The sequence below is a fragment of the Poecile atricapillus genome, chromosome 5 (assembly GCF_030490865.1).
Source record: "Poecile atricapillus isolate bPoeAtr1 chromosome 5, bPoeAtr1.hap1, whole genome shotgun sequence".
NCBI classification, from domain to species: Eukaryota; Metazoa; Chordata; class Aves; order Passeriformes; family Paridae; genus Poecile; species Poecile atricapillus.
The window spans coordinates 23,886,641-23,910,838 of record NC_081253.1 but is presented as its reverse complement, the minus strand read 5'-3'; the positions used below and the strand labels follow the sequence as shown (position 1 = coordinate 23,910,838).

Here is a 24,198-nt window from a genome sequence, read left to right as displayed (position 1 = left end):
CTAAAGCTTTGTCATACCAAGTAATCAAGTTTTACTCATCAGTCAAAAAGTAGGTTTGCTTTTTCTTCTTTTACTTTTTGAGAGGCTAATGCTCTCCTGTATGGAATAAAGACTTGGACTTGTGAACTTAAACAGTCCACAGAACACAGTATTTTAAAAAATATGGTAATAAAATGTTCCTGTTAAATTTGTTTCATTTCTACATGTCCATTTAAAAATAATGGATGGAGAAAGTCTCAGTGTAGGTAAAGAAGTTAACAGTCTCTTAATGACTTGTCAGAGGATCTGCATCCTTATTAGTTTTCTCTTTGGCACTGAATTTTTTTAGTATTTATGTTGCAGTTTTAGATCTTAAACATTTTATACTGCTATGAAACTGTGTTTTACACTATTGGTCATCACATGTCAAGTGATACTAAATGCGGAGCACCATCCCACAAAAATGATCCATTTGATATCAATAAAATAAATCATTTGCAAACATGAGATGCCATAAAAAAACATTGTAAAGGTTATTTGTAGTGTTAAGTAACAGAAAACATAGAACATGCACAAGATGAAATGAAATGGAAAAAATGGAGACATACTTTTGAAGAACCCCAAGTTACAGGAGGAATTATCTTTCTTTAGAAAGGACAGATCATAATAAAATGTTATTTATTCTTTAACCCAGATCCAAAAATCCTTCAACAGTATGAATTCCTGACTTGAAGCGACTGAGGAATACTAAAAAACCTACCTTCCATAATATAAATGAAAGAACCAGTAACAGGGTAACACCAACTATTAAGCCTAGGGAAATAATTAGCACAGTAACATGATATTTTGGCTTTTGGTGGTGCACTCCTTCCAAATAGACCTGAAAAACAGAAAATAAGCTTAGTGCTAACTGTTGCAGTTTTTTCCCTAATAGATACTAAAAAAACCCAGGAAAAATAATTAATTTTTCAAGTAATTAATACTATATTCATTGCTGATGTATAGGTATGTATAGAATTCTACAATATTAATTGCTATTAGTTTTTCTACTTTAACATGTTCATCACAAATTCATAAGGGAATTCTTACATATGCAACTTGCTTGTCCTTGTGTAGTTCAATAACTTTTGCATTTTTTTCTGGCCAGGCTGTTGCTCTTACTTCAAACTTCAATACTGATGCATCATCCTGATTAAAAAAAAAATAAAATAATTCTGTCTTCTAAAAAATAACTTTAACACATTGATTCCTGCCCAGCAAAAATGATAACAGCTGCTCACACAAGCACACAATGGCGCCTTTTTCTGAGCACAAAACAAATTAGTACCAGAAGCTGGAATGAAGCCATGTTGGATTTTACTTAAGTCATATCCATGCTGCTTTTCTTAGAAAAATACAATTGACTTGAAATTAAATCCCATCCTACATAACCCAGCCAGAACAGGCAATATACCATAAACATAAATATACCGTAAATATAAAATGACAAATTAAAATACATATTTCTGTTTTTCACACAGCACCATGGGCCTTAGCATTTGCAACATAAAATAGGTTAAAATCTACAAGATTTAGATTTAATCATGTTTAAATCACGTTTCACTGTTAGAAAACAAATACTAACACCTAGAATATTTATATGCAGGGAATACTGCAAATTTGCCTTGAAATATTCCCCTCAAGTATGAAAAGTTCATGTGTTACCATTTGTAAAAGTAAAGGAGTAGCCTCCAGATGCAAGTGAACAGTTGCTTCTTTTCCACTCTCCATGTTTCCCAGCTTGCAATTTATTTTTAAGCAAAGGCTGTCATTTTTCATGCAGTACTGTACAAGGGAGGGAAAGATTAAAACTTAACTTGATCAGCTGTATAATCCTAGGGTCAAAGACAATAGGAACTAACCAAAATAAAAGGATTCATGTTTATTCTTGAAAACTCAGGGCATAACTTGAGGTTGTCATCCATCACTGTCAGTCCAGAGGTGTTAAAGGTACAGTAACAAGGGACCAACCTAATTGTTATACAAAACATGTAATTTTTATTAAAATTTCAATTATTTTAAGACTGAAAAAGAACAAGTGTCTTAATTTGTTTATATGTTTAGGGTTTATTTTTACACTGTTATTGCAAATTATATCAATAATGATGAATGACAATAACTGTATGCTATCCAGTGCAAACAGTGTAATTGGTTGATCCTTGTATTTGTACACTGAGAGCTAGCACCACTTCACACAGCTGTGAAGGAGACAAGAACACAAGGCTGTATGTGATTATGTTTCTTATATCTTCATCCAAGACAACCCTGCTGAATAGTGATTGGATATATTCTAGTGCAGGCTCTAGCTCAATCATTGGCTGATATTTCCTGTAATGTGCTTACTTAAAAGTCCCAAATTAACCATTTAAAAAAATGGGTAGGTTTTTTTTGTTTGCTTGTTTTTCTAGTTTTGTTATTTTTAAGAGGATTTTAAACAAGCTGCTGGAAACTAAGACAAGATTTCTATGAGGACAAAGCCTCAGCGATGCAATGCTAAAAAATAGCAGTTCTGGTCTGGACTGTGGAGTGGAATGTCTGATCTCCAGCAGGGTCTGTGAGCAGGAACAGAGGGATGAGCTGGAACAGGCCACACATGTATGGTACTCTCCCAGCCTCCCAAATTTTTTTAATAGCTTCCCAGCCAAAAATTATTTCCATATATTTTGTAATTTTTATTGACTTTCAGTCACTTTAACTTGAATAGTTTTCCTTGAAATTCATTTATTTTTAGCATTTGGGGTTTTTTTTTTAACCTAGCTCTTTTGTTAGTTATGTTTGATGGCACTGTTTTGATGAGGAAAAGAAAATGAATATTTGATCTGCATACTTCATGTAACTGAAGTAAAGCCTGTTTTTCCCTGATGCATCATTTTCTGTTTGTTACTGAATTTCCTCTGCCATTCTGCTTGCCCACTCATTCAGTTCCATACCCCTCTGGCAGTTTTTTGTAGGTGCCTGTCATCCACCCTGACTTCAGCAATGTGTCATTAATCAACTTTCTCCACTCAATTCTCACTCCTTTCCGTAAAATCACTTATGATTAACCTGAACTTATCACAGGTCCCACCACACATCCTCGGAAGAATCCTCTGTGATTCATTATATAAGATACACTCTTTTCTTAAGGCTTGTTCACATAGCCATTTCCCATGGATGCCAAAAGACAGACCTTACCATGTGCCTCTTAGTGGGCTTTGAAAAGAAAGTGATTACATCCTTTAATATGTTTTCATTTTCTTCTGCTGCAGCACAGTTTCTGGGATATTTATTATAGGAGCAGTGTCCAGCTGTTGTCTGAAAATAAATATAAGACCATTATTAAAAATGTACATTTTATTTCTAGAATGCTGAAACACATGAAGCTGAAGATGATCCTGTTCTAGTTCACTCTGCTTCACCACATCTAGCAAATCAAACAGACTGAGTACCCAGCTGACTTTGTTCTGCTTCTCTTCAAAGAATTTACATGGCTACTAATACAGTAAGTAAACTTTGCTTACCTTGATATCCAATAGGTTGAATAATTTCGAGTCCCTGGGTGGAAAAGCATTTGGTATCATTATCTCTAAGCTGGTATTTGGAGACATGCTTGGTCCTGCACTGATAACCTTGTGGGGAAGAGGTGGAGAGTTCAACAGTTAAAGCTTCAAGGGTAGCTATTCAAGGAACAAAAACATACACATATAAATTCATAAAACTGCACAGAATGGGGTAGCATCTGCTCTGTTGTGCTGTCACGAAAGTGAATTGTGATAGGAGCGTTAACATTTTGTTCATTCATTCTGTGGGCTCACTGAACCTTTCCCTCCTCCAAAGCTGATGAGTAAGTAGTGCTAATCTGTGATGAGTACCTGAGGTCATGCAGACTGCCTGCCAGGAGAGTAGGCAAAAGGAACTAAGAGAGATTTATGTCCAAACTCCTTTTAATCCACTGCAGACAAATTTGATGCTATAGATAACTCTTTTAAGAAGCTCCTAATTCCTTTTTCTTACGATAATTCCTCTTGAAGCGTTTCTCAAAGGAAAAAGTGTCAAGTCAGAACTGCTCTACCACTTTCAATCCTGCCTTGTGTTAGGGAATCTTGCTCTGATCACTCAGTGGAAGATTTGTCAGGCCAAAAAAAGTGTTCTAAGAGGGATTAACAGCAACTTCCCATCACTAATGCACAAAAATTACTCATGGTGCCCTTGTACTCTTAAAAGTTTCCTGACTGTCTAGACTGTCATTAGATGCACTAGACATTAATCTTCAAAACAAGAATGACAGGGTTTACAAAGGAAAACTCTTACATGGAACGTGAAGTTGATATTTTCCTTCATACATGTCACTGGTGAATCTTTCTCTTCTGCTCCATAAACAAATGAGGTTGGTGATACAAACCTACAATGGTTTAGAAATTGTTAATAAACAGGGTTTCTATATATCATTAGCATAGTTTTTTGCTCCATGCTACCTCCAGTAAGACTGGTTTTAAGACAACACCCAAGTTTGCCTCTAAGTAAATCTAGGAACACAGAGTAGAAATCATCTGCCTTTAGAATAGAAACCCTCTACATTAGTGCTCTTTCCTCTGAAAACAGCAGATGAAAGTCATAAAGCTACGCTCCATGAATGCCCCACAACAAACGCAGAGTATGGTTCCCTGTTAAGCAAGGAATCTGAGGATCTGCTGTGCTCTTATTAAACACATCTTCCTGTAAAACATATTCCACTTTTTTAAACATGTCAGTCTGTTCAGAGACAAGTTCAAAGCACCACAGATACTGATTGTCTCATCTCACAGTAGAGGAAAAACCTCTTACAATGGCTGTGCCAACTCAGTCCCAGGATTTTTCAGCAACGTCACACTTCGGCTTAAAAACTTTGTGAATTTAGAATAGTAACAAGACAACAGTTCTGTGGATGTGCAGGTAATACCAATAGGTGACTTACCCATGAGTATTTAACTCAATCTCATATTTTAGAGGTATAGGTAAAGTTTGCATGTTATCCAGCAACATGCTCCCGTCTTCATTTTTACTACAAAAATGCAAAGAGAGAAATAACTGTATTGAAGGCATCTAAATAAATAAAAATATTTAATTGGTAACAACTATGTCAGGCATTAATGCCCCCCACATTTTACAGGCAGAAACCTACTCATTATTTCAATATCCATCATCCATTTTTTTGGTAGTTTCTCTATTTGATTTGCAGCCAATTTACTTTCTTGCAATCCTGCTTTGCTAAGCCTTTCCAGTTATCTGTTTTCCAAAGCTAGTAGTATTTTTCATTAAGCAATTTTTATTAGGCTTTACCAGGTAGCATTAATGATGATGTTGAGGTCCTCTTCTGCTCTGGTTAACGAGCTTGCATCCAAGAGGAAACTATAATCCAGCTGTAGAACAAATAAAATTTTCCTTATATCAAATGATAGTGTATCTTGACACAGTTTCAATGCAAATATTTTATTAAGCTCATTTAGAATTTCCTGCCCTAAAAAAATTCAGAACTAAGGAAATCATTGCTTTTTGTGTCTTCTACTCCCTTTCTATTGACCTGATGCATATGTCCATGGCATTAGTCAGTTCATGCTTAATACAAACACTGTTGTCCCTTAATGAATTACTCCAGGGAGTGTTTAAGCAATTCATTTAAAAGTAGGAGGAGAGACACTGATATCAACATGATAAGAGACGTTAGTTGGGAATGAAGTAGAGAGATTCAGAGATTTTTTTACAGCTTACCTTTGAGTTGTGATCCACATACAAATAGCCAACACTGCACTCAAGTGTCACTGCATTAATTTCTTTATCTAATACTGCACAATGTATCTGTTTTTCTTCCTAAAATAAAGGAAAAATTATTAATGATCAAAATAAAAAAGGGTTTTCTCAGACACTTCAAATTACACACCCACAATAAAATTGGGTGCTTTATATTTTCCTGACCCAGGTGTTATTTCACTGATGCCAATATCCAGGACACCCATGGCCACTTTAACATTACAGATTATATTGATTATTGTATCAGTTACTTCATCTGCTTCTTGCTTTTCCCGAAGCTAAGGCACATGCACCAGACCCAGACCCAACTTCATTAAAAGCCAACTCACAAAGGTGGATCTGGCGGATTCTACATAGAGAACATTACTTTTAAAAGGCAGAAAGAGAGAACAATTAGATTTATTACTTCTTATAAACCTGTGTATTTGGGAAAAAGTAGATTCAATGAGATCTTTGTGATCACTGAAAGCATGACCATCAGCCAAAAACCAGCCATAATATCCTGAAACAATTTTAAGACTCTTTTTCATTATTTATTTTAGTCATTACTGAAATTACATAAGTCTGTATTGATTGAATTGCACTTGATTTAGGTAGCTTGAAGTCTAAGAACTTAAAAATTGATCTTTTGGCAGCTTTTAATGAAAAGGACATGAAGTATCTACAGAAACTCAATGATTCATAATTTGAGAAACACCTGGCTGAAAAAGAAAAATATCAAGCTGTTACTGTTTGAGAGATTTTTTTTTCCTTACCAATTCTAAAACTCGAATGTAATAAAGACCTTTAGGAATCTGAACGTGGAGGAAAGTTTCATATGCATCATCTCCAACATTAAGCAGAGAAATGTTCAACAATAAAGTCTTCATACTTCCAACACCAAGGTACATTTTCTTATCATGAGGCCTATAAAAACAATTATCATAATGTAAATGGAAAGTAATTCTAGAAACAGGCAAAGGCTCTTTTAGGCAATGTCAGTTGGTTCTGACAAAGCTCAGGTGGAGATGTGAGGGAAGGTTTTACTTAATTCTGTAACGAAGGTACGAGACCAGTTACATGATGGTCACCCCTTAAAGCCTGAAGTGGTTAATGAGAACAAGGAAATTGCCACCAGCCCAGTGGTGCTTCTGGCCCTTCCAAGGCCAGTCCTTTCCTTTACAGGCCACAATAGCAATGTATCACTGCCACAGCATTTTCAGACATTATTTCAACATTCACTCTTTGCACTCAAGATCTGGGATTGAGTTAATTTGAAGAGGGGCATAGTGAACATGGCTCTATTATGATCTATGTAATGTTCTATAATCATGTTACAAGTACAGACACCCTATCGGGGGCTAAAAGTAAACTTCAGCTTGACATTAAAGTTTAATTAAGACTTGTAGAAAGGGTGCCTAGAAATAGACATTTATCAGATATTCTGGCTTGAAACCAAAGCATTAGTCACTGAACACCTTTGGGAAAGAAGCTGGCACTTAAAAAAGCAACAGAAGGCGAAAGCACTGCATAAGCAGATAGGTTCCAAGACAAAAGCAAATTAAAGAAAAACACAATGTTAACATTTCGGTAGCTTGTCAAGTTTAGGTTAAATTTGAACGTTGTTTTAGTACTTGTATACCCACCACTCACTCCTTTTACCCACGTTAAAGCCAAGCTCATTAACAATATGCTGTCACAAAGATGCCTCCCAGCTTAACACACAAGTAGACAAAAGCACCAGGTGCACATCTGGGACTACAACAAAGCTGAACTAAAGCTTTTCCTGGGTAATCATATTTCATTCTTCATTAAAAAATGCATGATGCAGACTAGAAATTTACAGAGCAGGCCAAAAGCTAAGCAATTTAAACAAAGCATGATACTGTGTACATGAAGACTTGTAACTTAGTAAATAAAGCATTACATTGCCATCCCTATTTGATTTCTTTCTTTTAAAACCAAAGGTGTTTACTTTGCTCTTCAAGGATAATGAATGCATTCTGTCAAGACAAAATAAATTATCTCTTTACAGCTAACTAATTTTTAATCGAAATTCTAGGGGCACAAGGTAATTTAAGGTGATACTTCACACTATCAATATATTTAGACTATTTATTTACACTGCAAATCTGCTACTGGTGCCTAATGTCAAGCAGATATGCTGTAATCTGTTTTCCTTTCTTAGAGCTTAGAGGCACTTACAAAACTGCATTTCAAATGTCATGAATGAAAATGCTGCACAACCATTCTTTCTGAAAAGCTTATGAGTTTAAATAAAATAACCTAAGAAAATTAAAGGACTTAAGACTCATGCTACAGGCTACACGTTAAAGTGGGCAGAAAGATACTCATCTTACTCTGAAATCTATGAAGATGACAAGGTTTGTGCTCAGGATCACACAGGTGTGATTAATCTGTATTATGTGACTGTCAGCATCTTTTGATGCCATTTTAGATTGTTCAACCTAGTATTTTGCTTTAACTAGAATCAACTTTAAAAGTGATGAATGACACAAGAAAATCCAAGTTACACGTAAAATATCTAAATAGCTGAGATTCACAACAGGTACAATTCCTCTTTTTGCTCACCAACTACCTTTATTTCTTACTTTAAAATTAAGTGGCTCTTTCATTTAAGAATATTACATCTTCAGTTTTATACTACTGATTGAGACTTCATACAGTGCAAGGACAGTATATCCAAAAGAGCAGCAGAAATAAGCAACAGCTTGTCAATTTTACAATAGTTATTGTCTGCATATTGAGCATGCATTGTGCAGTGTTATCTGTGCCCCGTTATATATGAAGTGTAGAACACAAATTTACGTATTTTATGAGCTGTAAAATCTTCTAATTATGCAATAACAGTTCTTCAATCATATAGATTTCTACATTACATTTCCTGGAAGATTTATGATTTATAAATAGTCTTCAATTAAGCACAGTTTTACTTCTTGTTTTTTCTCAGGGATTCCTGAGAATTTGCAAATTACTGTTATTTATATATGAAATATTAAGGAATAATTTAAATAAAATCTTATTAAATCTTGTCCAAAAAACATGAAGGCTACTTTATACTTACTTTGGAAAAACAACTTTTCCAGAAACTCTCAAGTCAGCCGAACAATTTTCTTGGGAGCAAAATCTTGCAAAAATAAACTGTAAAAGCCAAATTAAAAAAAAAAAATAAAAAAGGCAATTCAGTGTCTTATGCTTCCTATAGTGAGTAACAGTGTTTCAGAGAAAGAAATCCATCACCTAACTAAGCATCAGGAATTGTCTAATAGTTCTTATTGCTAACACACAATTCAATCAGGCTATGATTTTCCATTTTTCAAACACATTCTGTGCATCCAGGGTAACAGTGAAGAGGCTTTCCAGACTCAGTCTGTCACAGTTAAACCTGTGGGTGTATGTTCAGGCAATTTTTACAGCAGTACATAAAGGAGGGCAGAATGCTTTTGAAGATGCAGAACTGTTGTCTGTGCAGTCTCTCCTATTAATTTTTTGCAAGAGTTTAATTGCACAGCCCTTACTTATCCTACTGTGAGTCAGGTTTGGTGAGAGCAGAGACACCAAGAGTTACAGGTGTGCGTGCCTTTATTATCAGTATGTTAGAGAGCACATTTATGGCACTATATTCAACATCACCCTCTTTCTTTCTTTCTTTCTCTATAACTCTGAGGTTTCTAAATCAGGATTTTGAATGAGAACAAGAAGTCAAAGCATGCCATTTAGAAGCAGCTTTTATGTATCTCAGGAGTTCTGATGGCCAACTCTGTCTCAGTTACACGAATCACAGAGGAATCTCAGTTGGAAGGGACCCATCAGGATCACTGAGTCCAGCTCCTGGCCTGCACAGGACATCCCCAAGTGTCACAGCCTGTGCCTGAGAGCATTGTCCAAGCACTTCTGGAATTCTGACAGGCTTGGTGCTCTGCCTACTTTTCTGGGGAGCTTACTATGGCAAAAAGTTAAAAATTCAGCACATTCTGACTTTCACTAGTCAAAATCTCTTAGTAAGTTGTGATTGTTTTGGGAAAAATGGTTAATTTCACAGTTACTGAAGGATAAAGAATATACTCTTTCTTTCCCCTCACAGACTTTGTATTTGAAAACCAGCAGTACCTTTACAGAACTAACATTTCAGCAACATCAACACTTCATGACTAATACCAACACGGTACTGTGTATTTAACACAGAAATAATTTTGAAGTACAATTTTATATTGCAAAGTGACTCACACTGTGTAGTTGAAAAAGAAAGGATATTTCAAAGAGTGATTTTCATACATATGTGTACTGAGGTGTATATATATAGTAGTATATGTGGTGGCAAGTTCTCTGCACATACCTATTTTATTTTTAAATCGTAATACAGATTGTATACAAGTTCTGCAAAGTTATTTTTCTTTAGCAAAAAATTAGGCAAGTTTTTAGCATTCTGGTTTACTAATTAAGATCAAGACACTGTCTCTAGCTGTTAGTCTGGAAGATGCATTCCTTCACATACTATGAATCAGTGAAGCTTTTTTTAACTGAAGATTAAAACATGAATCTTTATTCACTGCACTGGAATAAAGAGAACTTGTACACTAACCTTGCTTTTTATAACGTCTTTTTCTTTCCTGCGCTGAAGAACAGGTTGAAGTGGTGAAAATTCTTGAACATTTCTTTTCTGTAGAATATGATGCCCCAGACGATAACTCGCTTCAACATGTACAGGAGTCAAGATATCCCTTACATCTTTCTATGAAAATTGGAAACCTAATGAGTTAATCATATAAGACAAAACATGTATGCTTATGTTTTAAAGTTACAAGGTTGCCCATAACTCACTAAAAGAGCAAAATGTATTTTTCATATGTAAAATAATTCCATATGGCTAATATACTTTTCCAGACATCTTTGCTGCTGAAGGAGACAATCAGAGACGCATAAAAGCATAATATGTTTAATGACAGCATCAGCCATTTCAGAATGGATGATTCTTCTATGAGGAGAAATCTTACTGAATGGCAAGCTTACTTCTGTCAATAATCCTGCCTCACACACCTATGAAAGGCTGCACTGCCTAAGTAGAAAAATAGGCAAAGTTGGCTAAAATGGAGAAAGTTAACCAGTGGAATGAGGCCAGACCAACCCAATGGGCATTTAAGTGTGAAATCAAAAGGAGTTCTCCTACAGTACAACTAAATCAAGTCGTGACTGTGTTTTATTTTTGTGCCCCTTAATTTCCCATTCTTTATTAAAAAGACTGAACTCCTCAGTAAGTGCCTATTTTGTACATGAAGCCTTGCCTGCGTAGGAGTGTTCAGATCAGAGCCCTACTTGTGAAAACTGAACAGCTTGAAGCACCAACAGTAACAAACCTGATTAAATTACTCCCTAAGTGTAGGGAATAGACAGACACTGATTGTCCTTCCACATGGCCACTATTTTAATTCTTATCTGCAAGCTTGTGTTGGCCAAATCACGTATTATCTAATTCATAATAATTTTCCACAAGGTCTTCTCTGCATCTGCTTTATATTACTTCCATTATACTAATTAGCTATTAATTAGCCTTTACTCAAAACACATAAAATTTATATTGTCTCTTGCAAGGACTTGACAGACATTCACACTTACTTAACTTTAGGAGCTTCATGCAAGTACAGAAACCTTCTGGGTGGGAGGAGATGCTTATAATGCTATTAATTAAGAATTGAAATGAAAATTGAATTCTGTGGAGGAAAAAAAACCCTAATGATGGACTATAGGAAGTGATGAGGCAAATCAATTCCTTCCTCCTACACAAATACCTGCTAATGCTGGTACAGCATATACAAGGTCAGCTGTCAATCACATCTCTTAGTTTACAAAACTCTTATAAAGTAAGTGGCAATTTGCCATTGCTCCTGCAATCAACATTCACTTAGGTGCAGCTATCAGTTGAGATGCATCTGGGCAATTTTCCAGTAGGTAACACAAGTTTTCCCTTTCTACCCTGAAGCTTTATGATGGAGAATTGGCTTCTAATCGTCTCACAAACAAAGTAAGGGAAACCAAGGAAGAAGAAATAGACATGGAAGAATATTTTCCTTCAGGTTTTTTGGCAGCTGTAGAAAATAAAATTTATTTTCCAGCCTTTGTGCAGGATCAACTGCACCAGTCACCTTGATGGACGTTTGTTTCAAAAGGTCATAGAATAGCTACCTCGAGGACTTTAAAGAAAAGGCTAGGCAAACTAGTCCATTTTTTATTGCTCTTATTTCCCCTTTTAACTAAATACTCCCTCTCTTCCCCCCTAGATATAAGGTCTGACAGGAGAGAAGTCTATTTTTTCTGAGTTTAATAAAATATGGTTTCTTTGCATCCACTGATTTTTATTGTTTGTTGTGGTTTAGGGCTTCAAAGTTTTTCCAAAATTTTTGTTTTGGAAGACAAGCTTCTAAGATGTTTGATAGAATAAAAGTGATTGATTTTTTCATGTTAATTGAATGGCCTTAAAAATATTTTATCCTTGTCCTGATTACAGGGTTTTTTCCACTTTGAAGACAAGTCCCTCATTCATGTTTCAGAGAGATACCTCAAGCATGAAGAAATCAGTTCATTCCCTCCAGGGCAACAGCCACTTTGAGATTACTTTTGTAGTTAAGATCTTACTGAGAGATTCTTGCTAACTGCTGGGTCAGTACCATGCCCAGTTTCAAAGGATGGTGGCTGTTGGATCAAACCCTACTTCTGCAGAAGCCAGCAGCCAACCCAGCAGCTGGTGCTGTCTGTCCCTGGTGTTGGGACAGGCCCCCCTGGCCGGCACCCTGCAGGTCTCCAACAGCCTCCTGCTGTGCCCATTGCTATGGCCAATGCCTCAGTGGCTTCTCCTCAGAAGCACTTCTGCCAGCAGATTTTTCTACAGCATAGTTGCCTCTACACCATCAGAGAGGGAGAACTGTAACCACATTCAGTACTAGTCTGGTCCAGGAGAAATATCTGTGCAGGCTTCACATTTGTAAGCAGAGAGATCCCTTTTCCTGCACAGCACACATTCTTAATATTGTTCAGCTCTAAATTCATTCATGGACCTCCCATGAGTGCTCTTCCTACCCCATTTCCACCTTCAGATTGTGGGTGAGTGCTTGAAAGAAAAAAATCAAGCAAGCCCAAGCAATGTTCGTCTTCACAACCTGCTAGCCTTTGGCTCCTTGCAACAAATTCACAAAGCACACCACACTATAAGCCTTGAACTACAGACTTTTCTAGCAATCGTCTTCATTTCACTTCTTATGAATCAGGAATGGGTTCTTTCCTCTTTTAGCTGAGTCTACTCTATCTGCTCACAACAGAAACAGGAGTAAGACCATATACATGTTCTTTGAAAGAGTTACAAATGACAAAACATAAAAACTACAAGTTTTAAGATTTTGCATTAAGGAGTACATAAGAAAGTTCCATCAGAAATGTTCAGCAGAATATGACTGTTGTATCTTCATGGTTGCTCCAAACCAGCCTCAATCTATGTATGATCTGACATTCATAAAAATGATGGAAAAATTTCAAGAATGCTCATGGTCCATCCAACTTCATCACTGTGGTTATTATTATTATGCATCTTCTCACCAATATAGGAGATGACAGACCCACTGACTTCCCCAGTGAAAGCATCAGAATTAAAATATATTAACTATGGAAGTTCTGAATACAAATATTTTACATCCGAAATGATGTGATGCAATTGTAAACAGAATAGGTTCTTTTGCAGCAGGTCTGCTTTTCAAAGGAGGACAAAGGATTTACAAGACAATACTACATTACCCTCATAAATGCTGGATGATCTTTGCAGGCAGTAATATTGCTGTAAATCTTTACTTTTCCTGAGATTGTATCATGTGTTCCATTGGAGGAAAAATAAAATCTTGCTTGTGTATCCTCTTTTCTATTCACGTCAACACTCAGATTATAATGCAATACTACAAAATAAAACCCAGGGAAAATAAAGGTTGTAAAATCTTTAAGTGTTGCAGTCTTAATGAATTTATGGTAGAAATTATAATTTTTGAGTCACTTCTGTAAGCATGTTCTGTAACACCCATTTTAAAGTGCTCTGCTTAAAAACACTCTGACATAAATCCAAAGCTAATAAAAACAAGTACCCTGAAAATTGATTGCTTCATGGCTATCATGTATCCCCTGATACATGCTTTTATATCGGGGATAGTTTATCAGGTTGTATTTATCGTTTTCTACCAAAATCTACTTACAGAAAACCCACTTCAGTGGGTTAATTAAACTGTTAATTAAAACAAACAGGTAAGTCAACAAACTTGACTTAAGTACTTAAGTACTGTTTCAGTTTTTTCTATATAAATTAACAAGAACTGCTATGATAACAAATTGCAAGTAAGTTTCAGAGCATTACAGATCTATTAGTTCTAGATTTTTGCCAAGAGTTACATTATCTAAAATTTCTACTAGTCCTTTTTTTAAGTTAAAAAGTCTTAAGTACAAGTCCAGCAAGGGTGATCAGGTCTGACTGCTCATCTTTCAAATAAATATGAGTTTCAAAAGATTTGATAAAGGTTCAAAGACATATGACTTTACAGTTTCATCCCTGTGTTGTTGTGTTCTCATGTAACATGCTCCCAAAGGTTATTGTCTGTTCTCACACAGAGGAGTTGAGCAATTTAATTTTATATATCATGTACTTGTGGGGGTGTTTGCAGTTTGCAAATAGCACATGACAAGTAGATTAAAAGCACTCAGGCAATACAGTCAAATTTAGGCAGTAAATTATTTTAAATTAATTCAGCATGAATATTCCCTCTGATAGATACCGCTTCTAGCAATACCAGTTTTTTGCCAAAAGCAAAATATGCAGTATATAACATATAACACAAGATTTATTTTTCAGTAATTTTGGTGGGACTCCCTCTCTTTCACATAGTGCCCCACAATGGTATGATCAGCTGCTTGAGCTGGTTTGTGAAGAAATGTTTTCTCTCTACTGCTAAGTGAAAGGCAGCATACTCCAGCAGACCCATCTGGTTTGGTCCCTGCCTGAGAGGATTGCTGTTAGAGGACATTGAAATATCCCCCTTTTAATGCTGCTGTCTCTCCAAGGCCACGTAACTCCAGCAGTCCTAGCAGGGATGTGCTGTTATTCCAAATGGAACAGAAGTGTTACAGGGTAGTCATGATATAAAAAAGGTATCCATGTTTTCAGCTTTTCATTTTATACTGAAGTCAGATTGATGGTCTATTAAATACCTGTAGCATTATTCTGTAAATAGGTGCATTTCAAATGAACACATATAATGGATTGTTTTTCCAGCAGCTTACCAATATAACCAGGTACCTCTCGTCCTCTATAGGTAAAGCATATCTTCAAATTCATACAGGTGGCAGGCTGCTCATTTTCCATGCAGTCTAAAGTAGTTCGATTTATTGAATTAGAATGTTTTAAAGAAGCTTCAACAATAATCACTGGTTTTGTTCTAAGAATAGAAAAGAGTAAGTGTTCACAAATAGCGTTCAGATATAGCTTACAAAATCTCTGCAAAAACTAACCATCCCTGACAATCTATTTTTATATTTTAGAATTATAATTTTAAAGTTATCTGTATTTTTCAGATAGTTTCAAATAGTTGGATGCACCTTATTTATTACCTCAAAAAATTACAGAATGATATTGTCATTTTTTCAGTGTATCTACTTAAATGTTTCATTTTTAGAGCCTAATAACTGAAGTTCAAGACATCAAGAATATAATGAGGTTAAATTAAACTACTGAGTTTTAATAAATTCCACTAAATAAATAGAGTTAAATTATATGGTCTTCAAAAGCACTGAAATGTAGCAATCTCACCTGAGTACCACAGCAGAATCAGAGAAAAATGCACCAACTGCTACATCTGCACAAAAAAGAATGTATCAATAAGCATGATTTGTCAACAGGAATTACTTCTTAGGTACAAGCATTTTACAGCATATTCACCTTTTGGTCAGCATTAAGACACCATCTGCCCTTCATTTATTAGAAGGGATATGCCAGTATTTCAAAGACAGTTCCTCAAATACTTGTCCACTGTCCATAAGTGCTGCATGCTAATTTGCTGGACTTGCAGATATTGATAACATGATGATTTGATTTCTATCCCATACTTAAGTGATTGATACTGAAGGACAACTCAGCTAAATAGGAGATACTTGCCTTCTTCTCCATCCAGATATTCAATATTGCTATACATGCACATACATACTGTTTTTACATATATAACTGATTTGCTTATTTCTATTATAGGTATGAAAATCCACATAGACAGAGAGAGACAAAAGTATTTACTTTATTCCAGACTAACTGAAACCTATTCATGCAAGCAGGAAAGAAATACAGACAGTATATATATCTCTCAAATGAGGTAGCAAAAGTGACCTGTTAGATGACTAAGTGATGTAAAGGCCTGAGGAAGTGATGGCCAGGTTAGTAACCAACAGCTGACCTGAGAGCAGACTACTTGCAACCTACACCTTCTAGGCCAGCACTATAAATTAACCTGGATAACATTTCTGTGGACAGAGCCAGAACATACAACATCCAGCTAATGGTAACTTTGTGCTTTTACATCCCCAAGAGCAGGACAGACATACCTGACCTAAGACTCATCTGCAAAATGTCAAAATGTTTTGATGATATGTATAAAGCAATTAATATATACTTGGCAGTTGTTTTACACCAAATTAGCACTATTTTGTCATGGCCACAAGTACTCCACAATTGTCTTAGTTCAATGCCATGAGCCCTAAGTGAGGTTAAAGAATTGTTCATTCAGACTGAGGGTCAAGGAGCCCATGACTCCTGTCAAAATCCAGGCTCTGGGAAGGCCAGCAACATATTTAGGTTAACACAGTAGTCTGGACAAGAAACATGCTTGCAGTGCCCAAACAAGCTCGCTGTGACATTTGTAGATGAGACATCTGCTTTAAAAATATAAATCACATTCCTCTTCCCCTTGTGCACTATGATCTCACTATTATATTGTTCTCAGTCCTTAAATAATAGCTAGATGACCGTGAAAACTGACTGCCTGGCCTCAGCTTTACCTCTTCTTTTCTCTTCCCAAAATATGAGATGTGACATGTCATCTCAATAACAGATTCTGCTTCTGTTAAAAGTATCAAGTCATAGAGTTGTTCCCTATGAATTTCTATTCTTTTAAATATTACACAAAATTGTTTAATTTACCTTGATAACCATTGTTATCTACATCAATGCCACTTGATATGGATTGTCCAAACATGCTTAAAGAATTACTGACTTCTTGTCCTTGTATTCTCTGAGGAGAAAAACATATAAGAGAAAATTATTCTTGGAAAGCTAATCTCTGAGTTACAATTTCCAATGAAAAATGTTAGCAGAACAATCCTGCTGCTGAACTTTAATCCCATGAACCTTCTCTAAAGTCCCCCAAACAAGTTTTTTCTCTCTTACAGGTTATATTATGACTGGAAATCACAGACCATGTAAAAATTCTCTGAAGTCTTTTAATGTACTTCAGATGGTCACTGTTAAATGAAGGGAAAACCCTCTCAGATTTAAACTTGGGGTTTTTCTGGATTGGCTATTTTGCACTGAAAAAGCGTACCTGTGAAAATGATGGTGTTATTCCATCTTTCCTGCCATTGTATATATAAATAGCCCCTATTAGATTATCTTCTTGTGGAGCCCCAATTGCCACATCTGTGAAAAAAAAATTTAGGAATGATCTGTTGACTAGGAAACATGACCACAGAACATTTGAAGAAATGCAAACCATGATGCATGCAATGCCAGAGCAGATTTACTTGCCTGAATTCAAAAGCAGTGTTGAACACAGATATAATGCAAACAGAAACAATTAGACCAGCTCAGTAATCTGATTCTGCCTTAATTACTATGTGTGAAAAGCAACAATCAAATACTGTCATTTTGTTAAAGATGAAGTCTATTTCTAGCAATACTAATTTTGACCCTTAAGAGGTTAAAAGGTTACCATGAAAGAGGAGAAAACTATCATGATGTTTAAAAATGAGGAAAAAAGTGCCATATATTTATGGAACAGTGATGATCTTCCTGCTCTTCCCACATGGATTAAGTCAATGAAACACAAGTACTCCTATTACAGTGCCCAAAACAAACTATTTATTTTTCTATGAAATGTCTGTAATGGTTAATAATAAGCTTGAAAAGGCATGTAACAAGGAAATTAAGGTAGCTGGTTGGTACAAAGAGGTATGTTTTATGCCTAGATGACCTAATCCCAGAGGGGTGTGGCAACTCATAACAAACTGAATTAATGTACCTACTCACTAACCTACCCTCAGCAACCCTTATGAAAAACTCCCATGGTTCAAATAGCCAAAGGCTGTTAACCAAACAGTGGAGGGAAGGATGAGGAGATTATTTACACCAACTTGAAAGTCACTATTAATAACTGTGAACTTGCATTTACAAATAAGCAAAAGCTGAACTATCTGTGAATCAGAAATGCTTTATGCTGCACTGAATCAAAATCACAAGAAATGCAAAGCCTGTGACTGGTTTTGTGGAGCAGTTCTGTGTTTGAGTCCACATTGACCGAATCCACACTGTGGTGACTAAACCACATAAAGCACATTATGTCTCTCTACTGGTGAGATGAAAATGGGACAGTCAAGTGCCGCCTGTTAAAATTACACACACATTCTTGAGGTCAGATTCTACACCAACACACACCCCATCATCTTTACAGGGCTGCTACTGATGGTTTAGATCATTGAGAAGTTGGCTCTGCTCTGCTTTTTAATTACTACAGAAAAATTCTTTATATTACCCAATTGCTCTTTATATTTTGCTCCCAGCCTTTTTCTTGCATTTTTTTCCCTACTGCCACTCTCTATATTACATCCACTTTTTATTTCAGTATTTCCACAGCAGTTTCCCAATGTGAAGGTTGTTTGTAACATCCCCATGTATTCAGTACTTACTGGTGACACAGAAGCAGATTTTGACTCAATTTTTCCCTTATGATTGTTATAAAATTGCCATATTGTTCCCCAATCTTTGTCTCAGATATTTAACATGGGATTAGTGATTCCATTTGAGGTCCAGCACCAAAAGTTACATATTATGTTATCACTTTAAACTCATACTCTTTATTAGACAGAATCTAGTCCCTTGGCATAACACATTGATGACTGTGAAGCAGCTATATTTCAAGTCAGAAAAGTCAAGTCCCAAACCAAAAGAATTGTCAGACTTCTGTTATAATTGTCCTGTTTATCATGACATTCCACTGATCAGAGAATTAAACCCAACAGGTTTTCTTTGCATTCTTACCTTCAAAGCCATCATTATCTATGTCTCCCAGATTGGCTATGGACTCTCCAAACCTCGCTGCATACGAGTCACTCCCGCTGAGCTCTACATTTAGTTCTACCATCCTTGCTTCCTGAAGGAAAACAGAGTCAATGGCACATTAACAGAGTTCCTTCCAGGTGACCTGGAATATTGCTCAAAATGTTAAAATTGCCTTGGATAGCAATATATAAGCCTACCAAACTCCTTGATGTAGAAGCAAGCATTTTCAAATATATTTTATGGTATTTAGTGTAAGAATAGTAAAGTGATTACAGTTCCACTTCGGAACCTTAGAAAGAATAAAAAGAAGCCTGTTCTAATGCATGACCTGCCTAGTCACATTATTTGCAAAACTGAGGAGTACCAGTCCTCTTTCCTGACTGGTACCAGTAACTGCATGCAAATGTTTTATTCTTTCTTTGTTTCTGAAGGGCTTAACAAGCTGTTCTTCAGATGGCAGTTCAGTGGGAAGCACAGCAGTGGAGGAGAGCTTGGAGAGGGGCTGCAGTGGCAGGCTGTCACCACCTACAGCTCCCAGGAAACAAACCCAGTCTTCAGTTCCAGCACTGGTGTGAGTAACTGTGCTACAGCCGACACTGCAGCTTTGGGGGTGTCCTATGCACTCCTGCTGGGGTAGTCATCACAGCTCTACTGTTGCTTTTTCCATATCTGGAAATATGGGATAAGAAGAGAGGAAAACTCTTCCTCTTAGGCTGTTAAAACAGAATGGCTGTGTTGCCATATGTTTTTAAGAGAAAATACTTACAGAACCTGAATTAATATAGACATAAACTCTTCCCTCTTCTCTGATGGTACTTTGCATTGGAGCACCAACTAGTAAGTCTGAGAAGCCATCTGAGTTCAGGTCCACAGCACAAACTGCAGCTCCAAAGTAAGAACCAAGCTGTGTGCAGACAAGAACTCATTATTATGTTTGAATTTTGATGAAGACTAGAAGTTATTAGGTGCAGAAAAGTAGGAAGATTTACCTTTTTACCCCTTAGTTCAAATAGAATATTTAGTTGCTTCTCATTGCTGAAAATATATGCCTAAAATGAAATGAAAATACAAGTGGAATTTAGCAAACTGTAACCTGAAATACTTCCCAGTGCTTTCTCTACACATGTACTGCAGAATCAGGAAAACAATGCACCGTATCACCAAGTACAGCTATCTCCTATTTCCTACCTGAACCTTTCTTTAACACCCTAGTTCACATCAATGTTATCCAGACTGCCTACCCCAATTCTTTCTTCAACTTTTCCCCCTTGAGAAGCCATATCTGATAATTATCTTTAATATATTAATCTAAATTGGAAGATCATAGGTGTTTTTGTGGGGTTACTGTCTTCAAGACAATATTATAGACAATCCCTTACTTTACCAGTCTGCTCCTGTTGGGGAGCTCCTCCAACTACTTCTGTACTGGATGGTGTCAGAAAATGTCCAGCTCCAACAGAATATCCTGCAAATCAGAAATGCACTATTCATCACTGGAAATGCTATATAACAAAGAAAGAATGGGAGCACGCCTTATAAAAGCTGTCAACACCATAAATTGTCGTGAGTCTGACATTCAGACCTCATGCAAGTCAGCAATGAAAATAGAGAAGAAAATTTTTGAAGTAAAAGGTCAGTACAGACAGTAAGTTCCATCAAGCAGGAAGTGTCAAAAACACTCATTTCTTCCCAAGAACTCAATTATTTGCTATACTTCAAAAGACAATAAAATAAATTGCAAACACTTTCTGTTAATGCACATTCTGCAATTGTTCAGTGAGTCCATACTACTGATACAAATGAAAATGATCAAAAGTACACGCACTGCAACATGGAAATACTTGATTCAATTGTTACCCTTTGACTATTATAACTGGATAAAAGAAAAATTAAATGCAGTGCTATTTCTATGTGCACATACACACACAGAGCACCATGGACACACACACGAAAACGTCAGGAACAAGTTGCAAAAGCCTGATTATGCAATAAGAACACATTAGATCAGCGTTTGTAAATAAATCTACATTACAAAGCATTTCTGTAGGAGAGAGATCATAAACATGACCATATTTTGGTGCAGACATCCAGACACAGAATTGCAAAAGAAAGGCTAACATCTTAACCTGTAGCTGCCCAAGTGATCCTTACTCTTTCCAGAATACATTGCAGCTCAATTGAAACAGGGAAAACAGACAACTTATTCTGCTACTCTTGCATTTACTGAATGACTGCCGATGTTCACAGCATGCAGAGAAAATGGAAAAATCATCTTGGATAGATGAGAACAAGCCTTGAATCTTTCATCTGTGAAAATAACTAGAATCCAAGTTCTCATTAAGCCACCTTTTTCTTTTCATATTTTAAGCAAAAAGAGATTAACAGAGTAATTTATCACTTGAAGGTCAACACCTAGTTTTTTTATTTACTCAACAAAAAATTAAGGATGAACCTTAATTTACCTCCTCTGACATTTATTTTCTAGTTATTTTTGTTTTGCTAAAGTGTAAACATTACTAATTCTTAAGAGCTTTAAAGAAAAGCAAACATACACAAAAATTACAGTAATCACATAATCCTCATTCCTCTTTAATGGTATTAAAATGTTTAGCAGGGAAAGGGGAAATCACGTAACTGACCCTTTAAATTTAAAGGCATAGAGAAATGAAATTTTATTTCCAACTCCTTAGTTTTCTCCTTTCTACCATCGCAAGATTTCAAAAAACTGAAAAACTAATTTGCCCTTCTCAGATTTCTAAAAGGAACTGTCTTCTACTTTATGGCTTCTTTAAGGCAGTTTGTGAAGAGCCTAAGGTTACTTTTTCATCAAGGCCAGCTGATTCGAAAGACTGAATAACTTTGAAAATTCCTTTTATAGAAGTCAGCTACTACTCTCCAAGAGACTCTGAAGTAATTAAGAAAATATTACCTAGTGTTAAAAATTACAAATGTCTTCCTAATGTCCTTCTTTTTTTCAGCTGTCTGTTTCTTCCAGCTTATGGAAAACGCTACAATACTACTGCACTTCCTGTAGTCTCTAGCTTCTTAATTATTATTCTTGAACAGTTTAATGAAAAACACAAAGATGCCCATGTTTTGGACCCTACCAGAGGAAGAATAGTGTAAGTAGATAACTGTGTCTATTCACGTGCTTGAACTACACTCTGGTCACAATACATTTCCACCACTTGTTAGGGATTATTTTATTCATTACCTAAGGGTGCACCCAACTCAGACTTCTAAAAAAATTATTTGGTAACAGAATAAACCCTGAAGAGATTTTTCATCTTCAATAATTACAAGGACAGGACAGAAGCTGAGGGAGGGTAGGAAGGTACCTTTCAATTCTTTCAACCACACTATGGATTATTATGAGGGAAGGAAGCAGAGGTAGCATGAAACTGCAAAATTCCAAGTTCATCACAGCTGCTACTGTAAAGACACACATGAGTTAATGGTGCCCTTCTTCACTTTCCTGTAGAAGGGCAGGTTTAGAAGATCTATGGCTCTGCTCAGCCAACATGCACCAGGTCACTAGAGTGAAGCAAATGCCACCTGATTTCAGGTCCTGGACGGCCAAGGTAATTAAGAGAGACCACATATGTGTGGAAAGGCCTTCCCTAACCTCTCCCCAACACAGTCCTTATGCAGGTTTTCACCTATTTGTCTCGATCTGGTTTCTGGCTGTCATTGATTTGACTCATTCTTATACTTGTAAAAGCAGAAATCTGGAATGACCTTTTTTCCCTAGACAGGTGCAGTACTTTTTCTGCTGATTACTATTGGAAAGCTAGAGCTTTCCATTCTCTGAAGCTTTTCTTTTGTCCTGCGAAAGGTTAGAAGTTCTACTGGTTGACCCTAGGGATCCTGTGTCTGATCCCCTTTTATCACCCCATCTCTCTTCTGCTTGACTTTCCTGCAGAGCCACTGTAGCATTTTCAGGCTCAGAACTGAATTCTGAACTCCACTGTGTTTCACAATAGCTATTTCATAACACATGCCAACTTCCTACTGTCCGAGGAGTGGAATCAGAAACAGGAAATGTTTATCCATGTGAACAGGAACTTTGAATGGGAAAATGCAAAAACCAATGGTCACAAGCAAAAATATTCTTGCTCAGGAGCTCAGGAAGGACAGATGAGCTTTTCTCAGTGTGTAGTGAGAAGACTGAAGCTGCAGCTGTTTTTTGCCATAAACCTTTCCAAATTGTAACACAAAATTCAGCTAGTTACTTGGATATAGGTATATGAGTAGAACTTCATGGCCTTGGTTACTGACATTCGTAAATGAGGCTTGCCTTCTCATATATCCTAAGATATGTTTGGAATAAAAAAGAAAAGAAATAACCATTGGAGGAAAGTTTGTCTCTAAAGGTCACAGCATACTTCCCCTTAGTGACAACACAATTAAGACTTGCTTGAAGCTTTCACTTCAGATATGAAAATCTTTTCATATTCTGTTATATGTGAAACCACTGTCTTTTTCTGTGAAAGCTTTTGGCAGCATTTCAGACTTGAGTGAAATGAAAACCATTGCTAATCAGAAGCACCCCTACCTTCTAAATCAAGAAATGCCTAAGTCAGTGGTGAGATGATAAGAATAGAAATCCACTGTTCAAGAAGTTTCCTCATAAAAAGAGCGGAGAGGAAACCTTATAATTAAGTAATATTTTAAAAAATCAGAGCACATCTTTAGAACTGTTGCTTCTGGGATTAAAAGTGAAGACACTGAAAAACACTGTGCACTCACCCCAAGGCCAGCTATTTAACTTATATTTCATTTGAGTATTAAACATTTTAAGTACCTAGATAACTGCCAAATTTCACTTGGTTATTTGAATCTGTATAAGCGTGGATTGTATTCGCAGTTGTATTGTATACAAAAACAGAACCAGTCCAATAAAATGATCCAGGGGCTCCCATTATGATTAAGTCCTAAAAGAAAAGTGAAACAAAGCCATGTTATTCACACTGAAATATTAATGAAAATAAGCAAAACAAGTAAAATGCTCTTCTTTAGCTCTTCTGAGAATTCTATGAAATGCTACTGGAAATGCATCTGGCTCAGCACTGGGG

The 24,198-nt window shown here is 36.3% G+C and overlaps 1 protein-coding gene across 1 annotated transcript in view; it reads right to left on the bottom strand.

Annotated features, from left to right (window-relative positions):
* ITGA4 (integrin subunit alpha 4) overlaps positions 1-24,198 on the bottom strand; it is a 35,044-nt gene that overhangs the window by 2,313 nt on the left and 8,533 nt on the right. Inside the window, exons 6-27 of the mRNA XM_058840246.1 lie at positions 23,928-24,057; positions 20,503-20,588; positions 20,113-20,172; positions 19,890-20,027; positions 19,103-19,214; positions 17,391-17,485; positions 16,991-17,081; positions 15,614-15,659; positions 15,088-15,242; positions 13,564-13,718; positions 10,367-10,516; positions 8,849-8,925; positions 6,540-6,690; positions 5,746-5,844; positions 5,317-5,396; positions 4,952-5,038; positions 4,309-4,399; positions 3,519-3,626; positions 3,193-3,312; positions 1,684-1,803; positions 1,069-1,167; positions 740-859 (exon numbers count right to left, since the gene is read on the bottom strand). Coding sequence (XP_058696229.1) covers positions 740-859; positions 1,069-1,167; positions 1,684-1,803; positions 3,193-3,312; positions 3,519-3,626; positions 4,309-4,399; positions 4,952-5,038; positions 5,317-5,396; positions 5,746-5,844; positions 6,540-6,690; positions 8,849-8,925; positions 10,367-10,516; positions 13,564-13,718; positions 15,088-15,242; positions 15,614-15,659; positions 16,991-17,081; positions 17,391-17,485; positions 19,103-19,214; positions 19,890-20,027; positions 20,113-20,172; positions 20,503-20,588; positions 23,928-24,057 — 2,370 coding nt within the window. The remainder of the gene's footprint in view (positions 1-739; positions 860-1,068; positions 1,168-1,683; positions 1,804-3,192; positions 3,313-3,518; positions 3,627-4,308; positions 4,400-4,951; positions 5,039-5,316; positions 5,397-5,745; positions 5,845-6,539; positions 6,691-8,848; positions 8,926-10,366; positions 10,517-13,563; positions 13,719-15,087; positions 15,243-15,613; positions 15,660-16,990; positions 17,082-17,390; positions 17,486-19,102; positions 19,215-19,889; positions 20,028-20,112; positions 20,173-20,502; positions 20,589-23,927; positions 24,058-24,198) is intronic.